General features: G+C 38.3%; 2 protein-coding genes across 4 annotated transcripts in view; both read left to right on the forward strand.

Moving 5' to 3' along the window:
• The window catches only part of LOC132991183 (CMP-N-acetylneuraminate-beta-galactosamide-alpha-2,3-sialyltransferase 1-like), a 71,460-nt gene extending 68,620 nt beyond the window's left edge, over nucleotides 1-2,840 (forward strand). For both annotated transcript variants that reach the window (XM_061059830.1, XM_061059831.1), the window contains one exon: nucleotides 184-2,840. In XM_061059830.1, coding sequence (XP_060915813.1) covers nucleotides 184-357 — 174 coding nt within the window. In that variant the 3' untranslated portion in view covers nucleotides 358-2,840. The remainder of the gene's footprint in view (nucleotides 1-183) is intronic.
• A 5,616-nt stretch (nucleotides 2,841-8,456) lies between these two features.
• On the forward strand, nucleotides 8,457-18,983 carry parp10 (poly(ADP-ribose) polymerase family member 10). Of its 2 annotated transcripts, none has more exons than XM_061058881.1 (11): nucleotides 8,457-8,540; nucleotides 10,156-10,331; nucleotides 11,189-11,425; nucleotides 11,536-11,766; nucleotides 11,856-12,958; nucleotides 13,098-13,310; nucleotides 14,824-14,941; nucleotides 15,013-16,032; nucleotides 16,874-17,007; nucleotides 17,101-17,275; nucleotides 17,365-18,983. In XM_061058881.1, the coding sequence occupies exons 2-11, from the start codon at nucleotides 10,157-10,159 to the stop codon at nucleotides 17,661-17,663; spliced, it is 3,705 nt and encodes a 1,234-aa protein (XP_060914864.1). In that variant the 5' UTR covers nucleotides 8,457-8,540; nucleotide 10,156; the 3' UTR covers nucleotides 17,664-18,983. The 2 variants fall into 2 exon arrangements, with proteins under 2 accessions (XP_060914864.1, XP_060914865.1); XM_061058882.1 differs by lacking the exon at nucleotides 8,457-8,540 and adding an exon at nucleotides 9,121-9,597.
• Nucleotides 18,984-19,020: the final 37 nt, after the last annotated feature.

The raw sequence follows: 19,020 nt of genomic DNA on the forward strand, positions 1-19,020 counted from the left end.
ACTTGAAGTAATGCTACATGAATGACCTCAGAAAATCTTCAGTAAAGTGGAATACATTTAGAAGGCCATGTTGCTTGATATCGTATTACACTGCATTTTTAGAATGCTGTAATAGAAAAATTATGAACTAAAAGGATGTTGATTTCAACATATGCATGATGCTTTTCTTCATATCTGCTCCAGGTCAGTGTGTATGGATTCGGGGCAGACCAGTATGGAAACTGGCACCATTACTGGGAGGAGAACCATTTGGCGGGAGCCTTCCGACACACAGGAGTCCATGATGGAGATTTTGAATATAATGTCACTCTGCTGCTCGCAGACAAGCACAAAATCAGAATGTTCAAAGGCAGATGATATGTGGAGTGGGATGACCACCAAATGGCCCTGAAGAGCCTTTCTTATCTTCTCTTTATCTCATGTAGGAAGAATGTTCCGACCTTCAAGAACACATTCAAACTCTGGAACTCTGGTCTGTCCTGTTTCGCGTCCTTTAACTAAGCCACTGTTTGAGAAATGTCATTCTTACTGACAAACCAACCAACCAACCAAAACACACAGGAGAAAAGCAACATTGCCACTCCTACTCCCATGGTATGCATTATTATCTAGGGAACATTCTTTATGGTCTGGCATAACAAATGAAATGTGTCTGACTTGTCAGCAGACATACGTGTGTTCTCTTTATGTTCTTTTTTCTTCCAATGGCTTGGAATCTGACTGTTGGACGGTTTGTTAACGTTGTTGACAGCCATAGTCAATGTGTCATTATTACTCTGTTGATGTACAGTATGTATGGGCTAAAATTAGTAGTAATAGATCTGAAAAGGAGTATTATTGGTATTAAAACACATGCAACAAATTGTTATTAACTACTAGCTACTTTCATTTGCTTGTCTGAGCTATACAGTAATACTGTTTGTCAAGTCCAAGGGATACCTGGGATAATAGCAACAAAGAAATAGCTTTAATAAGAGAAAAATATAGAAAGCCTACAATTCATGTTTAGACATTTATGGACTCCGGAAAGGAATCTTGACTTCCTGTTCTTCAGATTTTACCCCATTGGATTTTCATTTATAATTATTTTTTTATGACATACAGTATGTCATCAACTATTATTGTGGCGAAATTTGGTACCTATATTTATGCCCCCATCCCCCTAACGAACTGTGAAAATGTTGGTGGTTTGTATTTAATGTAATGTCATCATCAAGTCAAAAATGAAATTTGTCCAGTAACACAGTGCAACCAAATACTTGCAAAACCAATGACATGCCATTAGCCTCAGATGGAGATTGTTTGCCATGCTATTTAGAAAATACTAGCATGCTAAAAGGCTAAACATACATGGTGAACGTGATAATCATTGTGCTATTTCACATCAGCATGTTAGCATCGCTGCGTGAGCATTAGCTGGATGCTATTGTTAGCATTTAGGTCAATGCACCAATGTGCCTGTGTAAGGATACACAAAGCCCCTAGCTTGGCTATAGACTTTAGCTTCAACTCAAGCAGAACAAGTATACTGTAGCTGCAACTTTGAGCAAAGGGCCTCATTCACCATGTATTCCTAAGCTTTTTCTTACATTTCTGTTCTCAAGAAGTCAAGGAAGATTTGTAGACCTGTTTTAAATGTTCACACAGCCTGTGTTCTTAAACTGATGAATGCTAAGCCCTTGTAAGTAAAAGTTTACGCACCTGACTCTCAGTGTTTCCTCAAACAGATGTATCGGATGATATCAATGAACTAGAGAACGCTGTCACCAGACAAAAGAGACACCAGATCAAGTGAATTGAATCTGATCTAATATCTTCACAGTAAAAGTTTGCAAAAATGGGAGACACTAACTATATGTTGTAACATTGTAAACATTGTGCAACATGTAAACATTTTGCAGTTTAGACCAACCATAATACAACTGAAATGAAAGCTGGCTACACTAATATCGAGTATTTATATACAGTACACCTACAATGGTGCAAAACTAAGAAAAACACAATACCTGATAATTTTGCCCTGGCATAGCCACAAGTTTGCTCACAAGTGTTTGTAGATGCACTTCTTAGCTAAGAACAAATCCTTACAAAGACAACTTTGGTGAATGTCAGAATCCTCTTGAGATCATGTGTACGTGGGTTTTAAGAAGAAAGGTTCTTTTTAAGACGTGTTGGTGAATGAGGCCTAAAGTTCTCAACCCGTGTCAAAGTTAGCACATACATTGTCCTAAAAATGTGAGAATGAACGTCAGTTTTACTCATGTAATTTAACTGCATGGCTTATTACAAAATGGGTAATTAATGATGAAACACATTGTTTAAGGGTTGATTTTTGAAAAGTCCTGATGTACAGTAGAGTTCTGCTATTGTAGATGTTATGAAAAAAATAACTAAAGAAATGTTTGAGAGGCTACACAACACAACAGCTTATTTATCAATGTATAGAAAGTTGTTATTTATTTGCAGAAATCTGACATTTAATACAGCCTATAGGGTGCCTTATGAATATAATCAATGATGTTCTGTCATTATTATGTACATTGTAATATATCTTTTCATAAAACAGTAGGAGTTAAGTGCCTTTAATGGATTCTTTTTTAGAATTATTAGTGTTACAGCATTTGAATTAATCTTCACATGTTTAAATATTATTGTTGCGTATAGAGTGTTAATTTGAAGAATAATATGCATGGTTCATGTGTACGGTGTATCTTATTAATTCTTTATCAGTAATATCATTTTGTTGATGCCACAGAATAAAATGTTTGATTACAAGTGTATGATAGTCAGTATGGCTTTACAAGGTTGTCTCAATTTTAAATTATAAACTGCACTCTGAACTTTTTGTCCATGTGTGACGACTTCATTAAAGGTCACATATTGTACTCCTTTTAACAAGTTTAATGTCTCAGAGCTCCCCAAAACATGTTTGTTGCATAAAATCCACTCCGATCTAGTATTTGATCATGCCTATAAACCCCTTTATTTCAGCCCTGCTCAGAACAGGCTGTTTCTGTGTCTGTAGCTTTAAATGTAAATGAGCTGTGTCTGACCATGGAAAGGGATGACGATCAGGCTTTCTTGCTCCATGTCCTATTGTTTACAGTGGAAAGGTGGACTCAGAAGGCAGAACAAACACCTAGCTGTAGGAGTGTCACCCACAGGGGGGAGGGGTTACTGCCCTTTGTAATGTCATGAGGGGAAAATCTCATATTTTCTGAAAAGTGGAGCAGGCAAGAGAAGGAGAGGATGGGCTCATAATTGGGAGCTTCGTAGACAGACTAGAGACACATATTAGTGTTAGAGAAACCTTGGTAAAGTGCTTGTTGCATAATATGTGACTTAAGACTGTAATTTAATGCTGGCTTTACACCTAGCGACTTTTCAAGCCATTTTAAAGTCAAAGACACATTTACAAAATGGGAGTAAAATCAAGAGAGTTTTATTGTTGGGGCGGGGTCCCGTGATCTCGGTCGTTTGGTATAAAGTGGTCATTAACCTCAATCTGAGCTGTTTCAAGGCAGTCTTTTTTTAAATTAAACATGTTAATATTAACTCAGGTCTTTAGTCTTGTTTCATGAAAATTATGTTGTTCAGTGACTTGGCCATTGTCAACAACCAATAGGAGCGGACTCAGTATAACAGTAATTGAATTATTTTTTAACTGCTGTTGGGGTCTGATTAGGTTAAAGACTAGAAAGGCATTCATGAGGTATAAGGTAGATCTTATATGTTTCAAAGAGACTTGAAAAATAGATAACTCTTTGAAGAATAATGTAAGCTTGGCAAGGTATTGCTTAAAAATTCAAACTTTCTGTCCTCCATTAAAACAAAAAACAAACATGATCTAATTATAAATCAAGGTTGCCATATAGTCATATTATCACCCCTAATCCAGTTTTGAAATTCCCCCCTAAATAAACTATATTTATTTTTGCCCTTAAGTTGTAGTTGTACATTTCTACAATGTGCATTATGGGAAATTAACTCAAAGAGATATAAGTGTTACCTTGCAGTTAGTGACCTTGCAGTTTGTCTTTATAAAGTCTTTGTATGTGACTAAAAACTCTGTGAGCTGCCGTCACATTGTCTTTCGATGTGAGAGGGTGTCAGACGTTAGTCTTTAAATAGTCCTTCTTGAGTTTTTGCAAAGGGTTCTGGTGTATTAGAGGCATAAGAAAAACAGAAGCTCTCATTCTGCTCTCAAGTTACCATTTTCATCAATCAAATCATTAGTTTGAAATCTTATTCCAGAGTGGTCAGGATGTGCTCTGTGGAGCTCATCTAAGAGCCTACTTCCTCCAGGTGCCTTCAATCATTATGGGACATTTGCCTGTTCCTTGTCTTTATGGGAGCAGCAGGCTGATGAGAAGAAACCACAACATTTGTTCAATTCAAATTACTGAGCCAATTCACAACAACTGTGGTGTTGTATATAGGATCTTCGGTTAACACTGCCACCTAGTGGTCAAAAACACATCAGCATTAATGTCCCTTCTGATCTGTCTTTTACATGACTGATGTGATGATTACACATTTGATGTATTCATTGTTAAATGACAACAAATAAACAACAGAAATTACTCATGTCATATAAAACATTTTATGTTTATGATCCAAGTTTCCAAGTTTGTCACACTCCTTTATTAGCACGGCTAGCAGCTATCTTAACCATGAATGCTAACATTAACATAGATCAATTCCACTAGGCCTATATGATTTATGAAACAATGTAGGATTAAATGTTTAAAGCACAGATATAAAACATGTTAGATAAAACATCCTCATATTTCAAATATGATTAATATATGATGATATCTGGATTGAAGTAATTTTCTATCCTAGCCCAGCTAGCTATAGCAACATCTTTGATAAACTAGAAAATGTAGCACCATAAATGCCTGCTACAGGGCATTAGACTGAAATGTGTGTTGTTGTTTTTTGTTAATATAAAAACTGGAATGTGAAAAGACCAAGTGGTGCTATACATTAAGCAATCCCTTCCCTCACCACACCTAAACATGCGCCAGTTAGAGTCATTGTATGGCTTAGGTGACATTGGCTTGTGACCTATTATTTTAATGTAAATTTAAATAATGTTTGCCATGCTGCGTTTGTTCAATATGTTGATTGAGTAAGAGTAACATACCACTGAAAATTTGCATATACAATTAGGAGTGGTGCAACATTAGTATCTGCTAGTGAACAGGAGTGATATGTCATTTTTGAAGGTCACATATTATAGCATACTCCTTTCCAAAAAGTTTAAATAATGATCACAGGATGTTTTGTTTAGTATAATATATGCCGTTTTTTTCCCCCCATGGAACAGCTGTCACATGTACATTTATCTTAATCTGCGTTAAGAGGCACAGCCAAAACAATGACGGTCACCCCAACCTCTGTTAGAGTTGTTTATATAAAGACTTATGTCATTGATGAAAAATACAGAAAAGAAAAACCTCTTGTGTAGGTAAATTTCAAAAGAGTAGAAATTGCTTAGATGCGTTGGCATGTTCTGATTAAAATTCCCACCTTTTCCAAACTCCTTCATTAGTTCTTGAGGCTCTTGATGATATCCTTCCAATGGGATCCTTAGCTCATGCTTGCTATCTGAATGTGTGACAATGATGCAAGAATAAACACTTTGTGAGGTCATGTTTCATGTACGACCTTGTCAAACACGTGCTGCTCAAATATTTACCAAGACAATTTTCTCTATGTTGAGTAAAAACTATACTTTCATTGAAAAGATGATTCTGAACATTAAATTGAACAAAATACTCAGATGAACATGTGTATGAAACTGTTGTTTTACATTTCCTTCACAGCTCCAGGTCTGTTTGGATTTAGTGCAAGACAGTTTGGAAACTCATGGCGCCATAGCTGGGGAAAAAAACATTTGGCCTGTGTACAATATGGAGATTATGCATATAAAGTCATCCTGTTGCTGGCAAACAAACCCAAAATCCAAAGTTCACAGGCAAACAATATCAAGGCCATATGTGCTGCAGCATCGCCACCAAATGAACCTAATAACCCTTTACTGCTTAACTTATACTGAAAGAATGTTTTGCACACTCTAACTTCAACTCTTGAAACCTTGTCTGTCTGGTTTTGTGTCCATCATGAAGGACTCTGCTTGAGAAACATCTTTACATTGACAAACCAACAGATCTATTGTCTGTGAACAACAGGGGGAGAGATGCAACACTGCCACTCCTTCTCCACCTCCCAGTCTATACACAAATGTCATTCAACCTAATCCCTTTATATTCTTTTCTATGGAAATGGAATCTGACCACCTAAAGGTTGCCACTACAACTCAAACTGCTCAGCCACCTTTTACGTCTATGTGTGCATTAACTTTACAGGGGACACTGCCACCTAGTGGAAAAGGATATGCATCCAAATCCTAACTTGACTCGTGATGACTTAATATTAACTGAATTCAATGTTCAATGGTCAAACATAATTAAAAGTATGTCATGTGCCTGTACATGATCTCCCTTTTCATGCAGTCTTGATTGGTGAATATCTTTAATAAAAAAAATCTATTCAGGCTGCTCCAAGAAAAATCCTGTTCTGTAGTTTGTTTCCTGTCAAGAAGATATGAATAAGAACTAATTAGAATAATGAAAAGCTCACATAGTTCATTTATTCCTTTCAGTGGCTGTGACTCCGACAATAATACGAGAAACATAGTTGAAGGTTTTTTGCTGAAATGTATAGAAAGACACGTCTCAGTTTTTTTTAAGGTTTAAGGGGGTTCAAATGATTTATAGTTATAAATACATGATGTCCTGATTTCAAGAGGGATAACATGGCAACAAATGCTTTGAAGTACTTTAAATAGTATTTATGACTCTGCCTTTATTGACTGCACATGTTACATTAAAATTTCAACATGCTCTCATTGGTAAGGTGATTATCTATGTATAAGCTCATTATAAAGATGTGGAAAGACAATATACGAAGGAGTGCACTGAAGTGTATGGATTCTACTTACTAGCTATTTCATTTAAATCTCAAATTACACTAAATACTATTCAGTACTGTATACTGATGCACTGTTTGAGTGTAGATTATATATTTTACATCCACTGGTGAGATCTATGTCTGTTAGGTTAACTTGACTCTGACTCTGTAGGCCTATTTATTCTGTATTTTAAGATACTCAGTATCACAATCAAACATACACCGCTTCTGAAATGAAAACATTTATAATCCATGAGTTTGAGAGAGATCTTAACTTAGATCCAATATTATGAATGCAGGGACGTATTGAGCATGCAGCATTACTAATTCTGTTTAACTAAGCTCACGCTGATAGTTCCATATCAGTACTGCATCTGATCAACCATTCCAGTTCATGCAATATAACTCCAAACTATAGGATTATTTAATTAATGCAATTCATGCTGCTATTGTGCCCACCCATACTTTTTTATCTGGTTTTTTATAATGTTGGTTAATATTGTTAATGGTGGCATCTTATCAACTTATGACTATATGATACTCTGAAAATATGTACTAAAGAAATGTGCTTTGACTTTATTAGAAATTTTCAGAAGTAATCAAAAAGTACATTCTAAGAAATGGAAAAAGTAAGTAGGGCTAAGTACAATGTTAAAACATATTTTACCTGTAAATTGAAAGTATTACTGAGGGCAGCAGTCTGTAGGGACTGTAGGAACCACAGGGTTGTTGGCTAAAGTCCCAGTGCGGACCATGTCTGGATATTGGTCTGGTAGCTCTCCTGAGCATGTCTGAGGTGCCATTGAGCAAGGCATTGAACCCCGCCCCCCAACAAAAAAAGAAAAAAAGAAAATTATACATCACATTCTTAAGTCACTCTTGTTAAAGCGTTAACTTTTTGACAAATTAAATGGTTTAGCAGGTGTAAATTATTTAATCCAAAACCATGCATTGTATTTTGATGATGCTTTGAATGGTAGCAAATGCAAAGCAAATAGTAAGGCTACTTATAAAAAAAAAAGAAAGAGAGAATTTACAAATATCGAAAATGTAGGCTACATATCCAGAGTAGGCTAAATATAGCCTACCTCTCCAGTATTCTGTGGTGGAAAATCAAGGCAATCTGCATGCTAAAATCAATTTAACCACAAGATCAGTTTGGTGGTGTGGTATCATCTTTATGAGCAGAATAAAAATTGAACATAAAATGACAAATAGATTACTATAAACGTTTAATATGGAAAGTTCGTAGACACTGTTTTTCATACTGTAGAAAATAATATTGATTTAATGTAATTTTATATCATGTGTCATAATATCTTATAATATCTCATAACATCATGTAATGTCATATATCGTATCATTAATGAAGCTTTTTAATGGAGAAGTGATTAAAAGAGGGCATGACACTGTCTGTTCCCCGTTAACACATGAGTCATGACGTCATGACGCTGATGACGCCCCCTGCTGTTCAACAAGCAGCACAACAAGGAAGTGTTCAGAGTCACCAGCTCAACCCGTTTGATCATAACGAGCATTTCGACCAATGTTTTCCTTGTAAGGTAAGAAACACTTTTAGAAAGTGTCAGTCAGTCTTACGTGAACACATATTTTCTAATCCTGTCGTTAGATGTAAAAGTGTTCGCTTTCAGGGTCTAAACATTGCAACTAGCCACTAGTTTCACTTTATAGAAGTGATATCAATTGATACGTACTTCAGCTAAACTACGCAGTAAAAACACATCGAAGTCTTTCCACGGCGACTACATTTAAGTCTTTGGAGGTAAAGTTTCTCCTAGAAAATACACTTAAGGCTGCATAACACCTTGCCCTTTATACATGATATCATAAACAGACGAGCTTCCTGTTTGGTAGCTTTTCAGTGCAAGCTAGGCCATGATAACCAACATGACATGCTAAGTTTTAGTCAGTCTTAAGTTTACGTGGAAAAATCCTTAATTTAGCTGCAAGCCGATATTGACAGTCCTAGAAGCTAAACAAAGCATGTAGGAGAATATTAGCCTGTTAGCTGCTAATGTAAAATGCATGTGAAGAAAGTAAACAACACGAGGGAGTGTGTAAGGAGGCTACTAGTGGAAAAACAACAACATGTGGTCTTTCCTGTATTCAGAAATATTTAATATAGGATATGCATTTTTAAAGGTTGAACAAAATGTTTAAAAAAAATAAATAAAGCAATACACTGTTATTGAATGTGTTCTGGAAACTTCCAAGTTTAACATGTATGGCCCAGAAACTTTGTACTTCTGACTGCCCAATTTAAATAATATGTTAATTTGTTAGAATTGTAAGTCATTGTTTATAATCAATGTGCTCAGATATCTTTCAAATCATTACAAATCACATGGTGAAGAGTTACGTTCATTTAAGTTTACATTTTCACTAATACTATCCTATAATTTTCCCAATCTGAAAAATATTGAATATCTTGTGCTGTGTCAGCTTTAGTTGTTATGAAACTGTCATTCATGTTATTTCAGGATTTTGACATATAGTGTTGTGTATATATGGCCTTGTGTGAAATTTTACAGTATGGACCCACCCTTTTTGTTACAATTAATTTAGCAGACGCTTTTATCCAAAGCAACGAACATCAGAGAGTAAGTATAACACAAGCCAGGATTTAGAAAGGAGGAAACAACGTCAGTAAGTGCAAACTGACAGCTTTAAGTCCGGTTGGACACACAGGTGATGGCAGGCAGTGCACAGAGGTAAAGCACTTTACCCCCCCCTTTATTCAAAGTGAATATATCGCCATCAACAGCATCAAAACCATCCTAGATATCGTCGTCATCATCATCAGATACCATTTCATTCTACACACCACAATTTCCAAAAGCCAAGATGACATGTGATACCTTTTGTTTTTACTGATCATGGACGACAAGCATTCAATAAATCAAAGATATTCAATTGAATGTATAAAACAATCAAAGGAAGCATGTGGAGAGGCAGCAGTAGCTCAGTCTGTAGGAACTTGGGTTTGAAACCAGAGGATTTCTGGTTCAAGTCCTGGTGCAGACCTAGTCTGGAAATTGGTCTGGTAGCTGAAGAAGTGCCAGATCACTTCCTGAGCACTGCCATGGTGCCCTTGAGCAAAGCGCCAACCCCCCAGCACTAATTCAGGAGCTTCTCTGTTCTTGTGTTTTTTTTAAGGATGCCTGTTGAAAACCTGGAGGAGAGGACGCTGGAGTTGCTGGCTCTGCCTGAAGAAGTTGATGAGGAGCTGCTCTTTCTGTACTTTGAGAACAAACGGCGCTCCGGGGGAGGTCAACTCGTCTCTGTGGAGAAGAAGGCCGGCCGAGCCCTACTGGTGTTTGAAGAGGCAGAAGGCAAGTGGCAACATGGAGTCGTTTTATCAATTCATTTGTCATGTGTTAGCTTTTGACATGAGATGCTACGAAACATTTTGTGCCTCGTTTGTGACACCTGTAGGACAGAAAAGTAAATCAACACCTTTTGGATAACTTGTGTTGTGAGTGCTCAACAAAGATCAGATATCTGCTGAATCTTATTTTAAGGTGTTTATTAAAAGTCTGACTAATTTGACTCCTATTTGTTCTAAGATTTGTGTCAGTTTCTAGATCTTACATTGAGCAAGTTAGGGGGAGCAGACTTTCTGCAGAGCCTTAAAAAGTCTGAAACAATATTTTTTTTAATTTAAGGTGATAAAACGTCTTCAAAATTCTTCTTTTTTTTTTTTACTTAAAAGAGGTCTTACATTTTAGATTTCCCTTTGACTTAAATATGTCTGAATTCTTTATCTACACAACAAATCATGAAATTAACAGAAACATTTACCGCAGCATTTATGGGATGAATTATGTATGAATTTCGGCAAATTTTTAAATGTTTAGCAAGATATGCAAAAGAAATTAACTAAAATTAACAATGGCAGACAAAGCAGTGAAGTCCCATGAGAAATGTGAAAAAGAACCTATGCTACGTGGTGCAAAGATTTTATTAACGTTTTTTTTGTTTGTGTCTTAAAAGGTCTTAAAATGTCTTTAATTTGATTAAAAAAATGTTTTACAACAACCCTGAAGTAGTGCCTAAAAATCACTTCTTGTTTCCTCCAGAATCTACTGGAAAATGAGCTCTACTCTGCTCAGAGGAAAAAGCTAATTCTCGGCGCAAAATGAAAACCATGCTTTCTACTTTTTTATTTCTGCTCTTTGGATTTTGACAGCTGCAGCTCGAGTGCTGGATAAAGGCCACCATGTTCTGCAAAATGTAGAGCTGTGTGTGAGGAAGCCGGCCACAAAAGACCCATGTAGACTCCTGCTGCGAGGGATCAACCCAAAGACCAGCGTAGAGATGATTGAGCTTTTTGTGGAGAATATGATGAATCTGGATGACTACAGTCTGCATCCGTCACCTGGGAGAGACCTCATCCTCATTCATCTTCGCCAACCCTTCTCTAAAGGTGAAGTACTTTTTATTTTAATCTTTAAAAATCACTGATTTCTTTGGAAAAGCGTTTCAAATTGTCATTTACTTTTATGGAATCATTATAGTCTAATTGATTCTTTGCAGATTTCCAAAGTGTTAGTGCTAAAATCTCCAAGAGGACCCTTGATGGAGCCAAGTTAACTCTTGAACAGGTTGAACAAACGGACTCCATCTTGGTGCAGAACCTGCACCCTGGCACCACTTCAGACCTGCTCACTTTATACTTTGAGAACAAGGGGGGCGGGAGTGAGAAGGTGAAGGAGGTCACCAGGCTTTCAGAGGGCACAGCCAAAGTGTCCTTTACAAATTATGAAAGTAAGTTTTGTAGTATACTATTTTAGAAAAAATGTTTCCTTTTCGTTGTCTTTAACAAACAACATGTTGTCATGTATTTCTTCTGTCAGCTGTTGACATGGTTTTGGATCAGGGCCACAAACTGGACGGAGCTGATCTTGAAGTCAGGGCGTTCTTCGACTTTCTTCAACCTGCACCGAGTTTAACATCACAAGAGTCTGCAGTAGAAGCCCGAGTCACAACTGAGAGAAACAACAAGGACCTGAGGGATACCCCCATGCAGACTAGTCCTCCTATTGTCGCCAGCGCTAACAGCCAGTCGTCCTCCGAAATGGCTTCGGGGTCCCTTGCTGGCCATGCCACTGTAGAAGAGGATGCAGCCGAGGTCATGGATGCAGCCGAGGTCATGGTTGCAGCCGAGGTCATGGTTGCAGCCGAGGTCATGGATGCAGCCGAGGTCATTGAGGATCAAATGCAAGAAGAAGAAGAAGAAGCACCAACAAGCCATATTCCTATTGCGGATCCATCAAAACTAGCTTTGTTTCAACTCAGCAGCTTTAAACAAGACACTGAAAAGGCTCATCCAAATTTCACCATCCAAATCAAAGACAATGGTGTGCACATTGCAGGTGCTGACAGACAAACGATAGAGCAGATAAAAGGCACAATCTTGGACTTTTTTGGCAAAATGGCTGAGAGTTATTTCACCCTTGAGCCAGAGATGGCTAATTTCCTCGCCAGAACAGATGTCAAAGAGCGTTTAGAGAAAGCAATGAATGCATCTGGGTTATCCTCTATTTACACCGTTTCCGACTGTAATGTTTTGGTAACCTCCCTAAGTCAGAACTCCGCGAACCAGGGGTGTAGCTTTTTGAAATCACAGATTTGTCACTTCAGCATACCTGTGGTCTCCGAATATGAGTGCATGTTCTATTGCAGGGAGTGGACTGAGTTCCTGCAGTCTCTGAGTTTCTCGTCTGTAAAGGTGTCGGAACGAGAAAGGAATATTGATGTGTTAACTCTGAAAGAGATGGAGAGTGAGAAGCAGACTGCAATCATAGGGTTTCTTACTACACCCATTGAAAGGGAGACGATCATCCCTATGGAACCGGACATGCTGAAATACATCCAGAACCATTGTCATCAGCTGATGGCTGACATGGACCAAGTGTCCATTTTCCCACTGGAAGCAGAAGACGTTTGTGGGTTAAAGGTATGTGATGCATCAGTTTCATATGAATAAATGTCCATATATTTTGTATGTCTGAATTAGTATTTGCTGAAATGTGTTAAGGAAAATCAGTAGCCCTTCTGATTCTGTCTTTTGTTTTTTAATCCCCTCGTAATGTTAGATCCATGGCCCTGCCATTGCCTGTCAAATGGCTGAGGAGGTGTTGCAAGGTATCGTTTCCTCCACCCTCACCAAAACCATCACCTTTAGTGCTCCTGGAATTACCCGCTTTTTAGTTGTAGAGGACTGCAAGAGTATCCTAGAGGAGATGCAGAGAAAGTTCCAGGTCTATATCAATATCCAGCATGTGCCCTGGGAACCACTGCCAAACCAGGTACTGAAATAATAGAACTAAGCTCCAACTTTCTTATCTGTTCTTTTCTTCTGTGTATTTGAAGCTCTGATATGTGACCTCATTGTATCTCACTTCCTTCCAGTTGGCCAGCTATACAAAATGTCATTCATATTAAAGTGCTGTGCGCCTTGAGGCCGTGTACAGTAATAGCCTGAGGCTCACTTAACAAGCACACACCAGGCAGACAAAACACACAGAGGTTTACTGTGTTACAGAACAAGACCTGCCTGCTTATGTTTTCAGCATTACTTTGCTATTTTCTGCTGCTTGGCTATCAGCTTAATGTCAAACACAGTAAAAAAAAACATGTTCAGGAGTGTTAATGTTGCAATATTCACAGAGAAACCAACTTTAGGAATACAGTATCAACACAGGATGAGGAGGCAGGCATACATCAATAAGTTATTACATTTTGAGTCATGTTGTACAAAACATATATATTTTAACTTTTTATGACCAAACGGGTATCATTCTCCAACATCTTCCTTTAGATTTTTATTCGATGCTTCCTTAAGAAGATGCTAGGATAGATTCATGACACTTTCTTAAACTGCTTAATATTATGCACTTGTGCTCTTAAATCGATGAATGCCATGCCCTCGGAAGCTGGAAGCTTGTGCATGTCCCCCCCCCCTCCATTAACAAAGACCCTATGAATCCCGTATTAGGTTATGAGACTGCAGGGCTGTGTGCATACGCAAGGTTCGCACAGGATTGAAAAAAAAGTAAATAGATAGACACTGAGAATGTCCAAATTAAGTGTAAGAAAGCATAAGAAATATGCTTTTGCACTATCAGCTCTCAAATGTTCCTAGATTTTTGCTCTTAGCTACGAACAAATCCCAGATAAGAAAACCTGGCACTTTTTCCAAAACATACCGAGTTTTGAGATAAATTATGCACTCCCAGTCTTTGAGTAAATGCCTGTACATTGGTAGAGAAGTCTTAAAAACGTTGCTTGAGATATCATTGACTGTTGTTTGATTTAGTGAAAACAACATTGAAGTTCTTTTATAATTCAGTTACAGTTCAGAAAATCTGACATCTGAATCAGTATCTTTTTAATGCAGAAATTACTTTTTTTTTCTTTAAAAAAAAAAAAATCTATATTCTCTGATTGCTAATTCTGTTAACATTGTATGTAAATATGTTGTCTTGTAGCAGCTTGCTTTTTGAACTCAACAACATGGAAGTCATCAAAAGCTTTTTTCTTGTAATCCGCGTCGTCCTTGTTCAAAAACAATTCTTGCCTTTGGAGACTCCGCCACCTGCTGTCTGACAGGGAAAGTCTCTTGCTGTGAGATGCTGATGTCAACAGGCAACTCTGAACTTGAAGATTTCAAAGTGTCTGAAGTGGCTGTGTGAAAATTGCTTTAGTCTCTTTAAGACCAAAGTGGAGTAAATTTGTCTTTGTATTACTACATTGAAATAAGAAGGCAGAAATAAAGCCCAAAACTTCTGATGATAATCTTGATGACTGTTGTTTTTTCAGAACATTCCTGAAGCTGCATGGACACTGATGTCGCACAAAAACTTCCAGAGAATGTCTCCGGATGGTTCTCCGCAGGAGTTAAAATCTGATTCAATGCAAACTGGAGCTGCAGGCAAAGGTAATATCTGTCTCTTAAGTAATTGATCATATTTCTGTGCAGTCTCAAACAATCTGTTTACCTCTTTGTAGGCCTTTTAGATGAGGCAAAGAGAATTGTCTCAACCATTGATGAAAGACTCCAGGAGGCGGTGTCTAATTCAGACACAGTCAATGATGTGGATGAAGAGGATCTGTACACAGCTGAGGCACCAACTACCCCTGCAGACCAGGACCCGGGTTTGATGGTTGTCGATGCTCCCCTGCTCTCGGCTGAGGAGAATGCTACTGGTGGGTATCTCCAGCTGAACGATGATGATGAAGCTCTGGGCCGCTCCATGGAGCTTGAAGAAGAGGCCCAACTGTCTTTAGCCATCCAGTACTCTATGGAGACAAGCCATTGGTCCGTGGAGGATGAGGAGGAACAGCTACAAAGAGCCTTGGAGCTATCCAAGACAATGGTTCAACATGAAGTTTCCTCTAGTAGTACTGACAAAAGCCCCAAAGTAGGCAAAATAAGAAAGAACATGAATACTATCATACAGGACGCCATGAAGGCAGCCAACACAATACATCTGCATGTGTTTGCAGCTTATACTTCTGACCTGAGTAGGGTGGAAATAGCCTTCGGGAAGAAGGTTTCCTTGAGACAGGTAGAGGAGAGAGTAGAGCACCGGGCTTTAAGGAAACTGTCTGAGTACCACAGGAATTGTCTCGAGTTGATCAAGAGAAAGCATGCTGTCGAGATTCAGCTTCAGGGAACCATAATCACTGTTTCGGGCTTCAAGGATTTTGTGCCTGGAGGAATTTCGGATGTGAACCTGCTGCTGGAAAAAATGTCCAACTATGTACCCGATCGTGAAATCCTGAAAGCTGTTCATTGGCTGCATCAAGACCCAGACTCTTCAGACACGACTCCGTACTCGCCGGTTGCTACCGTGTTCATTGAGAATATTTGGAGGAAGAAGCAGACAACGGTTGACATTTTGCTGGACAATCAGCCCCACACCCTAGACTTTGAGAAGATGCAAGAATACAACGTAGCTACTGGGAAATCCGTGAAAATCTTCAGGAAAATGATCGATATAGGGGATGTGGAAGACGATGTGCCAGGTAACGGGAACTTTGTTGTCTTGTCTTTTTCTGCAGAACATTGCCAATGTGTTAGAGCCACAGTGTTTAAAAACGCATGCTACAGCAGTATCACTGAGACAAATGTAAAACTGAGACAAACTTTACATATTTGATTTGAAAGTTACATTTGCGCATGACTACATGCGAAAATTGCAATTTTGCCATACTACACCTGCCAATACACCTACTGGTAAGACACAGTAAACCTTGGTTTATGTTGTCGAAAACACTGTGACAAGCACCACACCGCGTTGTGCAAAGGCTTTTTCAGTCCTCCCCTCAGCCCTACTTATTTTTGTTTTGATTATCAACGGTCTGATCATCTTTTTACATATTTTGAACTTCATGTATATGTTAACAAGTCCGTCCATCCAACCATTATCTATACCGCTTTTCACGTTCTGGGTCCAGGGGGGCTGGAGCCGATCCCAGCTGTCATTGGGCGTGAGGCGGGGTTACACCCTGGACTGTTCGCCAGTCAATCACAGGGCTGACATATAGAGACCGACAACCAGACAAACTCACATTCACACTTACGGGCAATTTAGAGTCACCAGTTAACCTAACGAGCATGTCTTTGGACTGTGGGAGGAAGCCGGAGTACACATGCATGCACGGGGAGAACATGTAAACTCCACACAGAAAGGCTCTGTCTGATCCGACAGGGATTGGAAACAGGAACCTTCTAGCTGTGAGCAACAGTGCTAACCAGTGCACCACTGTGCAGTTATATGTTAGCAAGCAATTTTTAAATAAAATCCCTTTTTTTTTTTTCTCAAATAATGCTTTCATTGATGAAAACTGTATCTTTTGTTTGTAGAAGAGGAATACTCTCTGCTGGCCAACCTTCCTGAGGCAAGCAAAGTCGACGAGGAATCTGACGAATTTCAGAATGTGATCAAAAGTTTCTATGAGACCATACAGGAGTATCACAGCAAAATCAGAATCGTAAAGGTAAAAAAATGTTGTGACAAAAAGTGGAGGGGGTAAAAAAAAAAAAAAAAAAAGCATTTTTGGTGTGTATATTAAAAGTCACATTTCCATCAGGTGGAGAAGCTCATGAATCGACTTCTGTACAATCAGTACAAGTTGAAGAAGGCCAGTGTACTGCAGCGCGCCACATATCCGGTTATTGAACGGACACTCTACCATGGCACAAGTGAGACGAGTGTGAAAGAGATCTGCGTTCATGGATTCAACAGAAGCTTCTGTGGAAAGAATGGTATGTTTTTAACAAATTGTCTCTAGTTGTCACTGTCTGTTTGTGTTATGTTGAGTATTAATTGCTGACATCTTGGTTTCTCCATGCAGCCACCGTCTATGGCCAGGGGGTGTATTTTGCTGTCAACTCTGGACTATCCGTCCAGGATCAGTATTCACCCCCAAATGCAGACGAACACAAATTTATTTTTGTGTCAAAGGTTCTAACAGGGGACTACACCAAGGGCTGCCATTCGATGAAAACAGCCCCTCTGAAGGAGACCGGAGATATTCCCCTTAGATACGAGAGCGTGACTGACGACATCACCAAGCCGTCAATGTTTGTCATCTTCAACGATACGCAAGCTTTTCCTGAGTATCTCATTACATGCCAGAGAATTCACAGATGAGGAAACGGATTAGTCTGGATGAAGAGATGCCGCTGATGAGCATAAAATATGAAGAAAGAAAGGACTTTGAATTTCCCTGCATTTGATTGAAAAGTGCATTCGACTTAAAAGGGCTAACGTGTTATCGTTTTCATTTTGTATTTTTACTTTCATTATCAAAATATCATTGAGTATTTTGTTGTTGGCTGTTTGATTTGTAGCTCCACTTCCTTCAGTGAAGTCAAGTTTGATCAAAAGAAACTCAGAAACCTGAACTCGAGTTGCCCACTTTGATTTTATTTCTTAAAAAAGTGCCCTTTCAGCACAATACCACTCCCTTCTGTGGCTCCTTGAGTTACTCAACAGCTATTACATGACATTTCACCTGTACTAGTCACTTGATGCGTGTAAGGATTGCTCATCCGTGCAACATTTATTGTCTTTGCCTTACTTTCAAGCATCCAATCTTAAGTTTTTTGTAAAGATTTTGAATCACTAATCAACCATTATTGATCTGCTGCACATGGCTCTAGATTTACCTTAATAAAGGTCATTGTATCAATGTGTGAAAACCAAAAACATTAATCAGTTAATAGCCCAGGCTTTTATTTACTCTAGTCTATAAAATGACCCTGCCTTTGTTTGGAACAGGCGTCAATACGAGACAGCCTTTAATTAGTTGCAAACAGAACTTGAGTGCGGCAATGATGGGAAAGACTATCAACTGTTGTAATATTTAACAACATCAGGATATCGATAAACCAATTTAATTAGAATTCACTTATTTGATCTCGCTTTGTAAGCCAGCCTCAAAATCGGTCTTATGGTCTTGTCTCCGTCTAGCCCTGTCTTGGTCTTGACTCTGTCACGATCCTTTAATGTCTTTGTCTCGTCTCTGTCTCGGAGCACTCTGGTCTCAGTCTTGAATACAACACTAAGCCAGCTCATCCAGACCAATTTGGGCTTAAATTAAGATGGGCTTTTATTTGAAGTTTTATGGTGCATCAATATGAACGTTTGATATCGTTTCATACCGTGCTAATTATTATACTATCTGCCTGTAATTACGTGATATACCGAAATTCTGATTCGACTTTAAAATGTAGCTCATGTTCATGTTCTAATTTGTTTTTTTTGTTTTTTTTTTATCGGGTTTCCCTGAAGTTACTCTACAATGTCAAGGTTCTGGAGGTTTTATTTTTTATCTTGATTATTTAACAGAAATTGTTTAAGCATTTGTTTTCCCCATTGTAAAAAAAAAAAAAAACCCGCTTTGGAGTATTTGTAAATATCGTCATTGTTTTTAAGAAAAATAAAGATCCTTCAAATTATGAAACATAAGGAGTTGAATTAAAACATTTTTTAAAGAATGCCCTTT

Source organism: Labrus mixtus, chromosome 16 (genome assembly GCF_963584025.1).
Source record: "Labrus mixtus chromosome 16, fLabMix1.1, whole genome shotgun sequence".
Classification (NCBI taxonomy): Eukaryota; Metazoa; Chordata; class Actinopteri; order Labriformes; family Labridae; genus Labrus; species Labrus mixtus.